Consider the following 14,658-nt stretch of genomic DNA (forward strand, 5'->3'; position numbering starts at 1 on the left):
ACACTCAATCCTTCCTGAGGAATATTCATGACATTGACAGTTAGTCTGTTCAATCTGTGGTAACTGCCCTTCCTATCCAATTGTCTCATTGCCCAGCAAAAGCTATCTTGTAAACATATAATTGTATCTTAAAATTATTTTTAAAAATATCTAAGAGGACTAATTCTGCCACTCCATCTTTCAAAGCAACAAAACCACACCTCTTACAGTTTTGAACATTCAGGTACCACTTCTCATATAAACTCTCAAAAGCATTTTGAATACACAGCAATCTTGACTTCTCTGTTTTATTACAGAAACTTGTCAAAATTGCAGGCTAGATCAGAAACAAAATGTCTTTAAACTTAATAATTACATTTCAGTGTCCTTTCACAGGACAAAAGAAGTGGGCATATATTGAAGAGGTATCTGAGAAGACAATGCCTAGTTTCCAACACAGAGTGAAGAGGGCCAAGATAAGAATCATAACAAGTTTTTCCTCAGATAACATTACTGGGAAACCTAACAATGAGAAAGCCACATGCTTCAACGAGCCGACAGACCTCCAGCACAAATGACTGGCAAGATAACCCATAAAGTCTGAGTCTGAAGTTTGAGGTTGGAGATGATTAATGAACCATGATCTCAGTGGAGTAAGTCGAAATATTCACTCCAAAACCCAACTGCAGGTGCACACATAATCCTGCATCAAAAGGCATGACACTCTATGACCTGAGCACATCAGAGGCCAAGAAGTGTGTTCAACTCCAACAGTTTGAGGCCCCCAGATCCAGCCTGATGGGTCACAGCACTGGACGTGATGAATGCTAAGAAAGGAAGCACAGCTAAAGCCACTGCTGCTAAAGTGTATTTATTTCTAACATGTTCTCCCATCTTAAGTACTTCTTAGACATATCTCCATTTCACAAATAAAGTTATGCAGATTTTGTTACACAAAAGCCACAGAAATGGTACAGAAGACATTTCAAAAATAACCATGATCCCACACATATTGTTTACAGCAATAAAGTTACAGTGAAATGCTCAGAAGGTTTACATCCTTGTCAACAGGAATTTAAAAGTAAAGTAATTCTAAGTCTGGCTTTTTGGGAAGACCTTTAAATAGGAGGCTGACCTTGTTAACATTAATCACCCAGCATTAGGTACATCATCAAATTACGTGTTTCTGAAAAATCTGCATAAATCAACTGACATAAGAACCTGACATTTATAATATGCAATCTCATGAAAATTCAATATATCATTTTTCCAAGTAAAAATAGTGGGACATTAGTACATAAAGTCAGGTTTTCCAAAGCACTGTTGTGTCTTAACTAAGCAACCAGTGAGACAACTTTCTTTTCAACACAAAAAAAAAGTCTAAAAACTGATGTGACATCTTTTTTTAAAGTGCATTAATTATCTGAACAGTGCACTGATGCTTTTAAACAATCTTAAATACAAAAATGCAGAGAACCAGTATAATTTTCAAAGTTTACAACAACTGACACCTAGAATGAAATCACTACCCTTTATGTTCGGGTATACATCTTCCTCTGTGTACATTCTGTAAAACACAATGGAAACCTGGTCCTGGTTGTGCATTGCTTTTGTAGCTTACGAAAAAATTAGAAAATTATGTAAAAAATATGGACTGTGGGCTTATTTATTTTTTGCCAGCTGAAGTGTTGAAAACTCTCTTGGACTTAATGATTCCTTAGACTTTGAAACACATTCATCCATGAAGCAACTCAATCAAAATTAAAATTAAAATCATACTGCATCTTAATTTCAAGTAAGTACATTTGGTGATAGGTGTGCTCAGAACTTGATTCTGGAAGATGAACATATTTTCTGGCACAATAACTATTACTTTTGAAATTGTAATGGATTTGCAAGTGTACTGGCCACAAACGAGGCTAAAGAGATTGTGTCTATCTACAACTGGAAAGACAGAATGATGACTACAAAACCAATGATATGCAAGTAATAAAGGCTTTAAATTGCAGCCAAAACTACAAGCAACAAACAGGTTTGGAAATGTGTGAACCACCTCTATAAAAACTGCAATGAGGTAAGGAAATGGATACACTGGAGACCAGACAAAGACTGCATAAACAGTAATGCCTTCATCTTCTTGGGTTCAGGATCAGATGTGATGATGCGGTGTTAGGACAGTGGGTTTTGTTTCTGTCACTGACAGAACTAGTGATCTTTATTTATCTAGACATCAAAGAGTCTCTTGCTATGTGTTCCAGTATAGTATAAAACATGAAAATACTAGTTGCATATATTTACTTATTTTTCTAGATTTTATCTAATTGTGATGTTAAATAAAATACTCAACAGTTACAGCTTACTTAGAATGTTGTTCAACCTCAAAGCTCTACTTAGCAGCCACACCAGCACTGAAAGACTACCATCTATTCAAGGCAGCACGACCACCATGTGGGAAAACGAGACAACATTAGATAAGGACATTTATGGTGCAGCTTTGGTGCTCAGTTGGTTGCATCATCTCTTCTCAGAGGAATTACTTGAAGGGCTTTGGCTATCCTCTCCCCAATAGCTCGACTGCTTGCTGCAATTATTCTCCGAGACATCAAATCAAACGGTCCACCTAGAAAGGAAAGCAAACAAAGCAACCAGTTTATGTATGAAGAAAATTAAAAGTTGGTATGAAAATAAGCACTGAAAAAAATTGAGTGTAAATTATACATTATTATTTAAGATCAAATTTTTCCTCTGGACAAAATGCATTTAACACAACAAGTATCTCATATGAGCTGCATTTAAATTCTCTTCAATGGATGTTTACTGTCTTTCTTCACTTTTCCAGGAGTCCAGCCAAGGGACTAAAGGTTGTCATCTTGCTCAAGAACATACAATTGACCCATTCCTCATCTGTTAACAGGCTGGGAACTGCTCAGTAGTGGTAGCTTGAAAAGAGGACTGAAAAGAACCTGCCTTTTCATTTCAGCTACATTTTGCTCCCCATCAGCCATTTAAAAGGACAAGAGAGCATCATGCAGGCCCATGCATTTACCTGTTACATCCAGCAGCACTCCACCAGCTTCAGTAATAATGATTCCAGCTCCTGCCATATCCCAGCAGTGAATCCCCATCTCGTAATAGGCATCAGCTCCACCTGTTGCCACAAGGCACATGTTCACAGCTGCTGTACCAACAGCTCTAATCCTACAGGAGAGACAAGATGTTGTTTTAACAGAGGAGAGTTTGCAAAAAAGTTACATTGTCTGTAATAGAAAATACAGAGAACACAGAATTGTCATGATGGAAGTGAACTGAACTAGAGCAAGCATGATGAAGTGCTGCAGTGAAACGTGAAAAATAGAAATGAAGTGTTACTTTGGAGAGTTTTCAAAATACAGCAAATTTGTAGAAATTACATGTACAAATTCTGTTAATAAATTTTTGTTTAAACGCATTTTAAATGATTTCTTGAACTAAAACATATTATGGAAGATCATTTCCCATGAAACAGTAACAGTCTATTCTGCTCTTTGAATGCCTGAATTCAAGGAGAATGTACACTTTTCAGTGCTGAACACTTTTTTTTTGGTTTCTCTGGTGATACTCAGTAAACATCTCTGACCTTCCAAACCCTCTAACAGTAATCATAAAAAATAAATTACACAGCATAAATTTGGTCTGGATAATTTTACCAAACCCTTGTGTCACAAATTCCAGTTTCTTCTGGCATTTTATTTGTAAACAATAGTTTGAGACTGAAGTTGATTTAAGTTGCATCTTGCAATAGTTTAGCTGCTATCAATAACAATTTAATGTACAGTTTACTGTTAATTGAAATACCTGCAGTTTTTAGTAAAAGTCACACTTACTTGCTAAGTTGAACTCACAACACATCTAAAATGTATTTCCTACTTACATCTTAGCATAAATCATTTAGCAACACCACAAGACTTTTTGAAAATAGGAAAAAAACTACATGTTAAGTGTCAAAACAAGAATCCTGAGAATCTCAGCATAAAACTTGTTTGATCAGAAACACAGATACGGTTGAGTAATGAAGAACTGTCTACTGAAAACAACTTTATACAAGATGGTTTGTGGAAATGTAGACTGGCTTATCTGGAGAAAAACAAGCAGGGAATGCACACAAAATAGGAGAAGTTTATGGACAATTTAAACTACTCAGATTAAAACTGTATAGTTTTGAAAGAGCAAAGGGAGATCTACTTTTGTCTTTTATATATATATAAAAAACAATTTTCATTACTACAAGAAAAGGAAATTAGGAAATGTCATATAGCTTCTGTTCATCCAGTTTTATCTTGGGGAAAAAAAGGCACACAATTGTATTTAATTTTTTTAACTACTAAATACAACACTTTGTAGTCCTGCAAGCCCAAACATGCTTTGCTTCCCAACACTGATTGTTAGCATTTTCTGTTGCATGTCTCAGCTTGAAAAAGTTAAATACAGTTTCTCTGTGGAAGCTAGTAGACAGAAACATTGAAATCGTATTTCATATTTAAGGTGTCAAATATAATGCAACCACAGCTTTCTAAAAATTATTGTATTTACAATATTAACCACCAGCATATATAAATATTTACAGAAATAGGAAGTACCTTACCCATGAATAGGAATACTGAGAAGTCTTTCCATATTAGAAAGAATTATTTTTATAGCCTCTGGATCACGATTTGACCCCAATTCTGTTACTAAAAGGGATTTTGTAATGTCTGGAAAAGAAACAAAACCTCACTTTTCCAACAGCACAACTTAAATAGCCACAGTAACTAGCAGAGTTTACTTCATTGCTTTCTTATAAGGCTGAATAAAAGTATGAGGTATCTTAATAAAATAGTACATATATCAAACATATAAAAATCTGTCATTATTTGGAAAATTGCAGGAAAAAAATACAATTAAAGAAGAATGATCTGCTCCAACTGAGCATATACATTAACTGATGCCAGTACTAAACAGAATTCTATTGCTATAAAAATTAAAAAAGTCTTCAGATATTACAGGATGTCATTTGAAGCATGGATTTTACTTGATGTAGGGTTGTAAACATAGAAGAGTGGTACTGACTTAAACCAACCTGGGAGAAGCTGAATTGTTTGGCAGATTTGTTTCACTCTAAAGAAACATCTCAAACAGATTGCAGACACATAGGGAATCAAAGACAAAGAAACAAACTAACAAAACCACAATACATGGGAAATAAAATCTTCAATTCTCAAGTCCTGATTTTGCACAGATCACATCATATACACCAAAGAGAACATAAAAGGTGTTTCTTAAAACTAGACAGCCCATGGCCAAAGAAAGTCTTGCAAAACAAAACTATGAGCTAAGAAATATCAATATGCCCAGGCCCCAAATTTCTCCTGTCCCACTTGCAATCTGGCAATTACCAGAAAGAAGCTCCTCAGTTCAGCTTACCTTCTTGGCCTGATACTTGCAGTTTCTGACCATTGCAAAATGCACCTTTTCCTTTTCTGGCAGTATACATCTTGTCTTCTATACAACTGTACACAATTCCAAACTCTATCTGCAAGAAAAAGGAAAATTACCTTCTGGGGTTTTTCCCTTTATTCCTATTTCCTGTGAAATAGGAAATTACAGAACTTAGTTGTAACTAGAAGCAAGCAATTAATTTGACTTTGATTAGATATTAAGTAATAAAAACTATACCTTTTTGTTTACAACAAAGCCAATTGAAACTGCCACAAATGGAAACCTACAAAACAAAACATTTCACTAATTTATAGTAGATACTAAATTTCTTTCATTACCATGTTTACTCTTAATAAAGACAGTTAAATGTAATCTATATTTCAAAAACAAACTTGGACTATACAGAACTGAGTTTTCTGCAATTTGCACAATTTAGCTGACAATAGAGCCAACAACACTGGTTACCATTTGAAACACAGTTTTCTACCCACTGGGGCTGCCATTCCTGTTAGAGCTGTTCCTAGCCTAGGGACTGTTTTTTGCAGCCAAAGAATGCAAACAAACCTTTCTCAGAAGGAACAAGCTGGCCAAAATGGTCTCATAGAAAGAACCAAGGTAGCTCTCCCACCACCTCCCCTTTCTCCACCAAAGCCATGACAAAGAGAGATATTGAAGAATGCAGGAAGAGTGAAGAGAGTGGGACTACGTAAGACATGGTGGATTGCATCTCAGTCCAAGTTTGAAACAATCAACCAATGAATTAATTTTTACTTTTTTTTTTTTCAATTCCTAGACATTTGGTTTTATTCTTTCTGCAAAAAATGCCAACTTTTAAGCCTGTGGATTCAGCAGAATGGGTTCTTTCCCTATAACTTTCTGAACATGTTATTCAGCAGGATTCAGAAGGTGTTTCAAAGCCATTGTGCACATAGCAGCAGTCATTTCAAAACTGAAATCAAGCAGACACACAAAAGCTCACTGGGGCCAAAATCTATCACATTTAAAAGATGTAATTAATAGGCTCTCAGCATTACACTGTAAGTCCCCTCCTCATCTTGGGTGTGAAATACCATTGGTAATTACTGGTGATATTCTGCTTTCTTTCATAGCTGGGGCTCCTAGACCTCAATGGATTTGAAATTTCTTAGAAATCAGCACCTGAAGCTGTTACTCCCTTTCTGAAGATGCTGCAACTTCTTATTCTGTATCCTGCTCCTGTTGAAATCTGCACATCTATCTTTGAAATCCATACCAAAGGCTGCTGACCCCTGCTATATAATACAGGCCTCGTATGGAACAGGTGATGTAGGTAACAGAGCAAGACTATTACAACACTCAAAGGAATATCAAAATGCTTGCAAAGACTGCCCAATGGCTCTCAATAAGCAGCAATTTGTAACTATTAACAAGTTCATAGAATCTCTTTTAAAACAGTTTAAAAATTAAAAACAACTTCACTTTCATGGAACTGGAGAAAGAAAAAGGGTAATCAGATGAGGTTGCTAACATAAAAAAAATGAAAGGTGGACCTGTGTACAAAGTTGGTGGTTCCATCAATAGGGTCTATAATCCATGTGGGGTTATCTGTCAGAATGCTGCCCTCTCCAGCTGCAACAGACTCTTCGCCAATAAAGCTAGAGTAGAAACACATTTAAAGACAGAAAATGTTTAAAATGTCTGAATTACAACACTGTCCTTGACATTGAAATTCTTAAAAGTGAGATGAAGCTTTGAGTATCACCAGTGATCATATGCAGAAAGCTGACAAATACAGTATTTATCCAGAAAGCACCAACCATATCTGACCAGGTTTGCATTAGTATTTATGATGTCAAGGATAAGCACAATATGTGGGGAAAAGAATTTTGTGTTTCAACATAGAAACAATACCAGAATTTAGCATTCACAATATACTAGAATAATACCGGAATTTAGAATTCAGAACATTGATGTTTTTGTAACTTATTTCCATAACAGCATCATCAAATTTTGTTCAAAATAGCTATAACTATTTACACCTTTCAGCTTATTTGTGCTATACAACATTATTTTACAGTTTGTGCTTTCAGTGAAGAATGTCTCTGTGGTCTTACATACCTTGTTAGAACATGCAGCAACTGTTAAATTTGAAGACTGATTTCAACCCAAATTTGACAGAAAGTTGTTAATCTCAAAAGTTTAGTTTTACAAGCATGACAAAATGGTAACATGATAAAGGGATGAAATTCAAACCAGAGTTCCTGAAGAAGATGGGTGAGTGCATGCTCAGCCACAGTACTAAACCCCAGGACACAGCATCCCAAATTCCACAAGTTTTGCTACTCAGAAAAGTGTTTCAGACTGCAAAATTATTAGAATGAATCTAAGTGGGAGGAATTCTCTTTGAGGCCTTTTGCAGGTTGTCACAATTTATCACACATTACTCAACCTATGAAAAGTTTGCAGCAAACACACACTTTCCTCCAAAACCACGTAAAATAACTGCTGTGAGGAAACAGATGAGGTCTCTTTAATATTGACTGGGAGTTTTATGATTAACTACAGAAGTGAGGATGACTAATCAGAGAGAAACAGCATGTTTCCAAAAAGCAGCAGACCTTCAGAAAAACAAGACTGAATATAGGTGGATGAGTAATTCACTAGAAAGTTCAGCACCATTATGTCTAATGTGACACTGGTTACCTAAAATAAAAAGAAGCTAAAATATTCTGAAATGCTAATCAATGTCACAGAAACTGTTACTTCAAGGTCATTCCACAAAGTCTATATGCTTACACTAATTTGGTTGCTGAACTTTTGCACCACCTCAGCTATTCCAGTTCTATATCAATTTCTTACATTTCATGTTACATAGCTACAATAACAAAATCTCCAAGAAAATGAAAGAAAAATTAGCAAACTGACTTTAAGGAAACTGCACTGAGCTTGAGCCATTATGTCAAAATGCTAAAGACAGACCCATGTAAGCAAAATACAGATTACCCTTCAAGAGTACATTTCTCAGGGGGTGGAAGAAGGGGAAAAAAGTTGGAAGAAGGAGATGGAAGAAGGGGAAAAAAGGGGAAGAGCAATAAGAAAACCAGTATTTTGTATGACAGTCTTTTTGTCACGCAGAAGAAGACCCTGTCTTCTTTTAAGGATGTTTTATGTTGTAAAACTGTATGAGATCTGCCAAAGGCACACTCATTTCCACAGGACCCATTCAACACAGACAGCAAAGGCACACTAGTTTCAAAAGAAGACAAGAAATTTGGGGGTTAGGTCTCCTGGGGCCACCTTTCACTTTCCAACACAATAACCAGGAAGTTTCCCAACTGGAATTGACTTTCAGCCTAAGTTTTGTCTCATGACAGTAGACCTGGGGACACCTTGTTTTGTTACTACAGCCCTGGGCAAAACTTCATCCCACTACTACTCTAAAATACTTAATTTTTTGAAGGTAATGCTACAACTTGCCAGCATGCCAGCTGCAATAAAACTCTGCCAAGCAAAATCATAAACTTTCAATTTTTCTTCTGTCAAAAGCATACAACAAGCCATACCTGTGAGAAGGATACTTTTCTTTTATCAAAGAAATAATGAAGTTTTCTACTTTTTGATCAGTTTCTGTCACTAGATCTACAGGTGAGCTTTTAGTCATAACAGATATTTCTTCTTTGAGTGCTCCACGGATTATCTGTTGAAACAAAAACAAATAAAAATTATCTTTCATTGTCAGCAATATGGAAAATACTAGGTTTCAAATAAATATTTCAAAAAAACCTAACATAATTTTTACAATCATTTTCTGTACTGCACACACAAAACACAAGCAGTGACATAACCTGGATTTAACTGCAGGAGCTGGCACTTGCATATCTAGTCCCCATTCAGTACGTAGTTTTACATAGCTTTAAATCTAAGTACAAAAGGAAGATCTCCAGGTAGATGCAACTGGAATCCCTTTTGTAAGGACAAATTTTAGATTTACAAATTTAAATACCAGAGTTGAATAAAACACCTAACACTGAGCTCAAGTCAGGTATTTTTAGCCAGACCAGGCATTTATGATCTTAAAACTGTCAGTATCAGCCTAAGCAAGAACCCATGTCTCACAGCCCACAGAATTATTTCACTGTAACTCAGAAAGATTTTCTGAGGGAAGACTTTATTAAATGAGGCATTGCAGAGACAATGTTCCACAGACTTTGCAGCTCCAGGGGACAGAATTGTTACATGTGCCATCTTGTTTGCCTGCCACAGCCTTCAAATGTACTAAGTAGAACTACTAAGAACCAAAACATTTGGTAACCACTTGTGCTGAGGCTTTGCCAAGATGTACAAACCTTTTCTTGTTCTAAGCCATCTCACACCTCACATGGCAAAATATCATCACTGTAAGGGATGGTTCTTATTTACAGAAGCAAAGCAGTCTTCATAAAGAGAAACAAACATAGATTGGTTTGAGTTGGAAGGAGCTTAAAAGACCATCTAGCTCCAGCTCTCCTGCCATGGGCAAGAACATCTCCACTAGACCAGACTTAGAGCTCTGTCCAGCCTGGCCCTGGACACCTCCAAGGACAGAGGGAACACAATATGGCATTGAGTGCCATCAACGAGTCCCGGTACAAAGCTCACTGAGGTGTCCCCAAGAAAAGACTGTCACCAGCTTTCAGGTGGTAAAATAATATCGCAGACAGGAGTAGTTTAAGGGCGAAAATCGACATGCTCTTTGTTTACCACAATTCTGAATTTTATTTTTTAAATCAAACTCAAGGAACAGAAGCTACTCCTTAGTCTTTAATCGGACTCCAAGGCAAGGAAAAGTGCAAAGTTGTTTTCTTGAGTTAACAGATTTCCAAACATAAAAGACACTCTAATCTTGTACTTGAACATCACAAACTATTCTGCCCATTTAGGTTTTTGACAAAACACTACCCAAAAGAAATTCCAACATCAACCTCCTTCAGAAGGTATATACATATTAGACTCAATAAATCACCTTATTATTTATAAAGACCTTATACATACCTCCCCAGCTTTCCTTGCTAAACCAACTGCATAATCCATACATTCTTGCCAGGGATCTGCCATCTTTCCAGAGATAAAGAGCCTAGCAAAAGGAAAGATTAACACCAAAAATTATTACGGCTTGTTTTCTTCTTCTTTTTTTTTTTTTTTATTTTTACAAATTCGTGGTTTTTTCCTTCACCTGGTTTAAGTACTGCTCCAAGGAGGAAACAGGCAGCGCGCACGCCCCGCCCCGGGCCGCCGGACGCGTCCCGAGCGCTGCCGGACGCGCGGCCCCTCACGGCGCCCGAAATGGCGGCCGCGCCGCGCGCCGCTCTCACCGCCGCCGCTGCCGCCGGGCGCAGGCGCCGCGCGCGAGGCCACGGGCGGGCCCGCCCCCTCCGCCGCCGCCGCCGCTCGGTGGCGCCCGCGCCTGCGTGTGAGGGAGCCCGGGGCTGGGCGGGGCTGGGCGAGGCCGCCTCGGCGCCGGCGCTGTCAAAATGTACAGGGGAGATGGTGAAATTAGGCTTTGATGTCGAGTTCTTGTTGTTAATTAGACGTGGCAGGGCGGAGATACCGTAAATGCTCTCCCATGGAGCACGCGATTGAAGTTTATCATAGAATTGAAAGGATGGCTTGGGTTGGAAGTTGGTTTAAAGATTGTGAAAAATGCATGTATTTTATGATTGGCTTTTCGCAAATATTAAAATGAATATTATATGTATTGTGTTAGAAAATAATGCTGTATTAATTTTCTTAAGTACTGTGTTAAATATAGTTTTAGGTTATAAAAATTGTTAAAATAAAAATGATGGTATGTAGGATGCTTTGTTTAACAGAAAGGGCTTGCAGCGAGATAGCAGCCACAGGACACCTAAATCTTTCAGAGAAAGGGAATTTATTGCCTTCTTATCAGAAGAAACCAACTTCTTCCCGGCTTGGAGGCGCTGTTAGGATTAGAAGGAAGAAGTTGACACTGACCAGACAGAATCCTGTGTTTGAATGGAATTTATGCATCATGTATGAAGTGTATGAATATGCAACAGGCTATTGTTCTTAAGGGTTAATCCTTTGTTAACGGGGGTCCTTTTTCGGGCTCGTGATGCCCAGAAAAAGGTACCCGGACGTCCATAACTCTTTGTTTTTATTGTCTCATATTGTCCTAATTTAATTTGTCCAAATTGTTATTACTCTAATTGTGTTACTATTCTTTTTAACTATTTTATTACTATTAAACTTTTAAAAATTTTAAAAACGAGTGATTGGCGTTTTTCACAAGATCATAAGCAGCGCCTCTGCCGTGGCCAGGGATCCCTTGCACTAGACCAGGTTGTCAGGGCCCCATCCAACCGGGCCTTGTTCCCTTCCCGGGGCGGGGCATCCACATCATCTCTGGGACACCCGTGTCAGTGCCTCGGAACCCTCACGGAGGGCGAGTACACAGAGTTCAGCGGTTTTTGAAAGCAATTTGCAGTGCAACTGATGCATCTTCAATATTAATTAAAATCATATAGAGGAAAAAACTTTCCAAGCCTGACTGATACCGATGTAATTTTTCCCCCTGTTGTCTTTTGAGCATAGGTTCTGTTACCAGGTAAAGACAAAACACTGAGGGCTTGTTTTGTTCTCACAAATTGCAGCTGATATAAATGACTGTCCTATGTAAAATGGCGATCTGGCTAAACAGGTTAAGGGTTGCAATTTGCTTTACACTTAAAATAACCATAAAATGTCTACCACACCAAAAGAAGCAGTCCTACCCCACTGCCCCAGTGCCAGCCCAAGGCACAGCTAGGCCAAAGGGGGTTCGTTTTGTCCTTTCCACATCACTGAACAAGTTTCCACTCTTTCACTAAATCTGTTGTGTGGGGCAAGTCACTGTACAATTCCACATTTCCTCCTTCCCATCTCATAAACAAGAATCAGCCTGCTTTTTAAAGTATTCACAGTAATTAAAGAACTACAGAGATGATAAGTTGTGTTTTTACTGATTATTTTGCAAGTCATTCTTTACAAGGTTATACCAAAAGCACACAGACCACTGAAAGAGGCACTTTGGCTCAGATTTGATTTTTGTTGAGGCAAGCAGCTGAACATGCCTCAGTGCAATCTATATAGGACTGCGTGAGTGTTATGAAAAATGGCTTTTTTGACATCATTAATGTATACTTAACATTACAGCAAGGGCTTTACAGGAGATTTCAAATTCTGCATTCACCTTAAAATCAACAGAAGTAAAACAGGAATGCCTGAAGTTCTCTCCTAACAAGTATAAGAATTTTCCTAATCCAAACTACAATTTCTATTCCAGCTGAAATTTTGTATTTTATATATGAGGCTACTAGAAGGAAAAGTAAGCTGCAAGGTGTATTTTTAAGTGTCACCTGATAAACTGGATGAACAGAGGTGATGTATTGATAAAAAAAGTCTGCAAACCGGACTGATCACACCCCAGGGTACCTACGTTTCCCAAACAGAGAAATAGAAAATTGTGAAAATAAAAGTATGAGAGATTACTGCCTGCTGTCTTAGTGTGGTATATTATTTTTTGTTTAGTACAGCTGATCTAAGAGGTCACACGTCCAAGCAGAATTGAACTCTTGCTGTTAATACAACTCTTTCCAAACTGTTGCATATATTACATGCATATATTACAAACCATGCCAACCTTGCAGCAATGTTTGAACCTGGCACAAGGCCAGGAGCTGCTACCACAGCATCTCACAAAATGTTTGTAAATCCTTGACCATGTGCATTCTCTAAAATTACAGCTAGAACAACTAAAATGCTTGATATTCACCTATTTTTGTAGTTTGGCTGAAAGTACTGTTTGTTGTAAAATCAGGAGGTATTTCTTTTGATAAAATCCTTTTCTTGCTTGCATAACTTTACATACTTTTTTTTGCATCTACTAGAAGTTAAAGTTTTGTTTATTAACTTAGAAGTGAAACAATTCAGCACCTTCTAAACACAGGCCTGTAAAATTAATAGTGGTTTCAAATGAGAACTGACTCCTCCAAAGTATTTTGGTTTTTTTTTTTTCAAATGTAGTTGCTGAACTTTCTGTATGAAAATGTGCTAAGACAATGAGTTTAAAAAAATGAAACAAAACAAAATGCTAAGTAAAGATACGCTGGAATCTAAACAGGTAAAATGAGAGCAGTTCTAACCTATGCAAGATCCTGGAGGTCTGGAAAAGTTTCTGCTTTTGTTCCAATGACCATTGATTAGGGTGGAGTTTTCATCTCTTCTCAATTATATATCTGTCAGACTAATTTGGTTTTGCTTCTCTGTTTCTGAAAACTACCTGGAATGAGATTCTGTGTACAATCCTAGACACATTCCTGGAATAAGATGATAGTGAAAACTTTTTGGAGTCCTATCAACTGTGACTTGCCATGTTTGTACTGTCATTTACAGGCTGATAGACCTTAGCCATTACTGGCAATTGATGAAAGCAACCATGCTGGTAAAACCTTTGAGGTCTCCCCAAAGATTTACTTCCTGCATCCCAAGTCTATCTTCTCTTTATCCACAAAAAAGTGTTATTTCAGTTATTTTGCCTGCAAATGCTATTTTCAGTTATTTTGCCTGCCAGCAGGGGCAGGAGGGTGTAAGCAGAAAATTATTGAAGATTTAGCAGAAGATTTTCTGCTAAAAAAAGGGGAAATGACCCTGTTGCACAAAAGTATTTTTCACTTGCTTTTGTAGAAACAGAGTGGGGAAGAGCTGGGCTCTTCCCAGCTCACTGGTTCCACAGTGCTGGTTGGGCTTTTACTGCATATTCTGTACCACAGCAGCCTAAGATAAAAAGAAAGATGAAAAGACAATTGCAGATGAAAGGGAGGAAAACTAGAAACAAGGGAAAAGGGAACTGTTCCTCTTGTACTGGAAAGCAAGATAACAGCTGGAGAGACAGGCAGGGGAAAGCAGAAAAATGCTCCTGTACTTTCCACCGACAGGAGACAAAGATTTCCAAAATATCCAGCCACTGAAAACCCTTTCCTTCATGGAAACCAAAACCATCTTCCTTTGCATGACATCCCCAACACATCCAGTAAAGCAATTTATTCATACCTAAGTAATGTCAAAACTACAGTTTTGTGTGAAGTAAAATAAGTGACAGGCTTACTTCTGCTTCATAAAGCTTTCCTCCTAAATGTCATTAAACTATTAGAAGAAGAAAATGTGAACCTGGTGTATGGACAGTGCTGGTTCCCAAATGCAATCACATCT

At 37.6% G+C, this 14,658-nt stretch overlaps 1 protein-coding gene across 1 annotated transcript; it reads right to left on the bottom strand.

Annotated features, from left to right (window-relative positions):
• Window positions 1-834: 834 nt before the first annotated feature.
• On the bottom strand, window positions 835-10,775 carry IMPA1 (inositol monophosphatase 1). Its single transcript, XM_059471947.1, has 9 exons — window positions 10,625-10,775; window positions 10,444-10,525; window positions 8,976-9,109; window positions 6,963-7,067; window positions 5,671-5,716; window positions 5,419-5,527; window positions 4,601-4,709; window positions 3,026-3,177; window positions 835-2,599 (listed from the first exon to the last, which is right to left on the bottom strand). Exons 2-9 carry the CDS (start codon window positions 10,504-10,506, stop codon window positions 2,481-2,483), a joined length of 837 nt encoding a protein of 278 aa, XP_059327930.1. The 5' UTR covers window positions 10,507-10,525; window positions 10,625-10,775; the 3' UTR covers window positions 835-2,480.
• Between the last annotated feature and the right edge of the window lie 3,883 nt (window positions 10,776-14,658).

This window comes from Ammospiza nelsoni, chromosome 1 (assembly GCF_027579445.1).
Source record: "Ammospiza nelsoni isolate bAmmNel1 chromosome 1, bAmmNel1.pri, whole genome shotgun sequence".
NCBI lineage: Eukaryota > Metazoa > Chordata > Aves > Passeriformes > Passerellidae > Ammospiza > Ammospiza nelsoni.

Coding starts and splice junctions, on each gene's coding strand:
- IMPA1 (XM_059471947.1), bottom strand. CDS start 10,506: ATGGCAGATCCCTGGCAAGAATGTATGGATTATGCAGTTGGTTTAGCA. Junction 7,068..8,975: donor GAAAAGTATCCTTCTCACAG/GTATGGCTTGTT, acceptor TTTCTACTCTAG/CTTTATTGGCGAAGAGTCTG. Junction 5,717..6,962: donor ACCACCAACTTTGTACACAG/GTCCACCTTTCA, acceptor TTTGTTTTGTAG/GTTTCCATTTGTGGCAGTTT.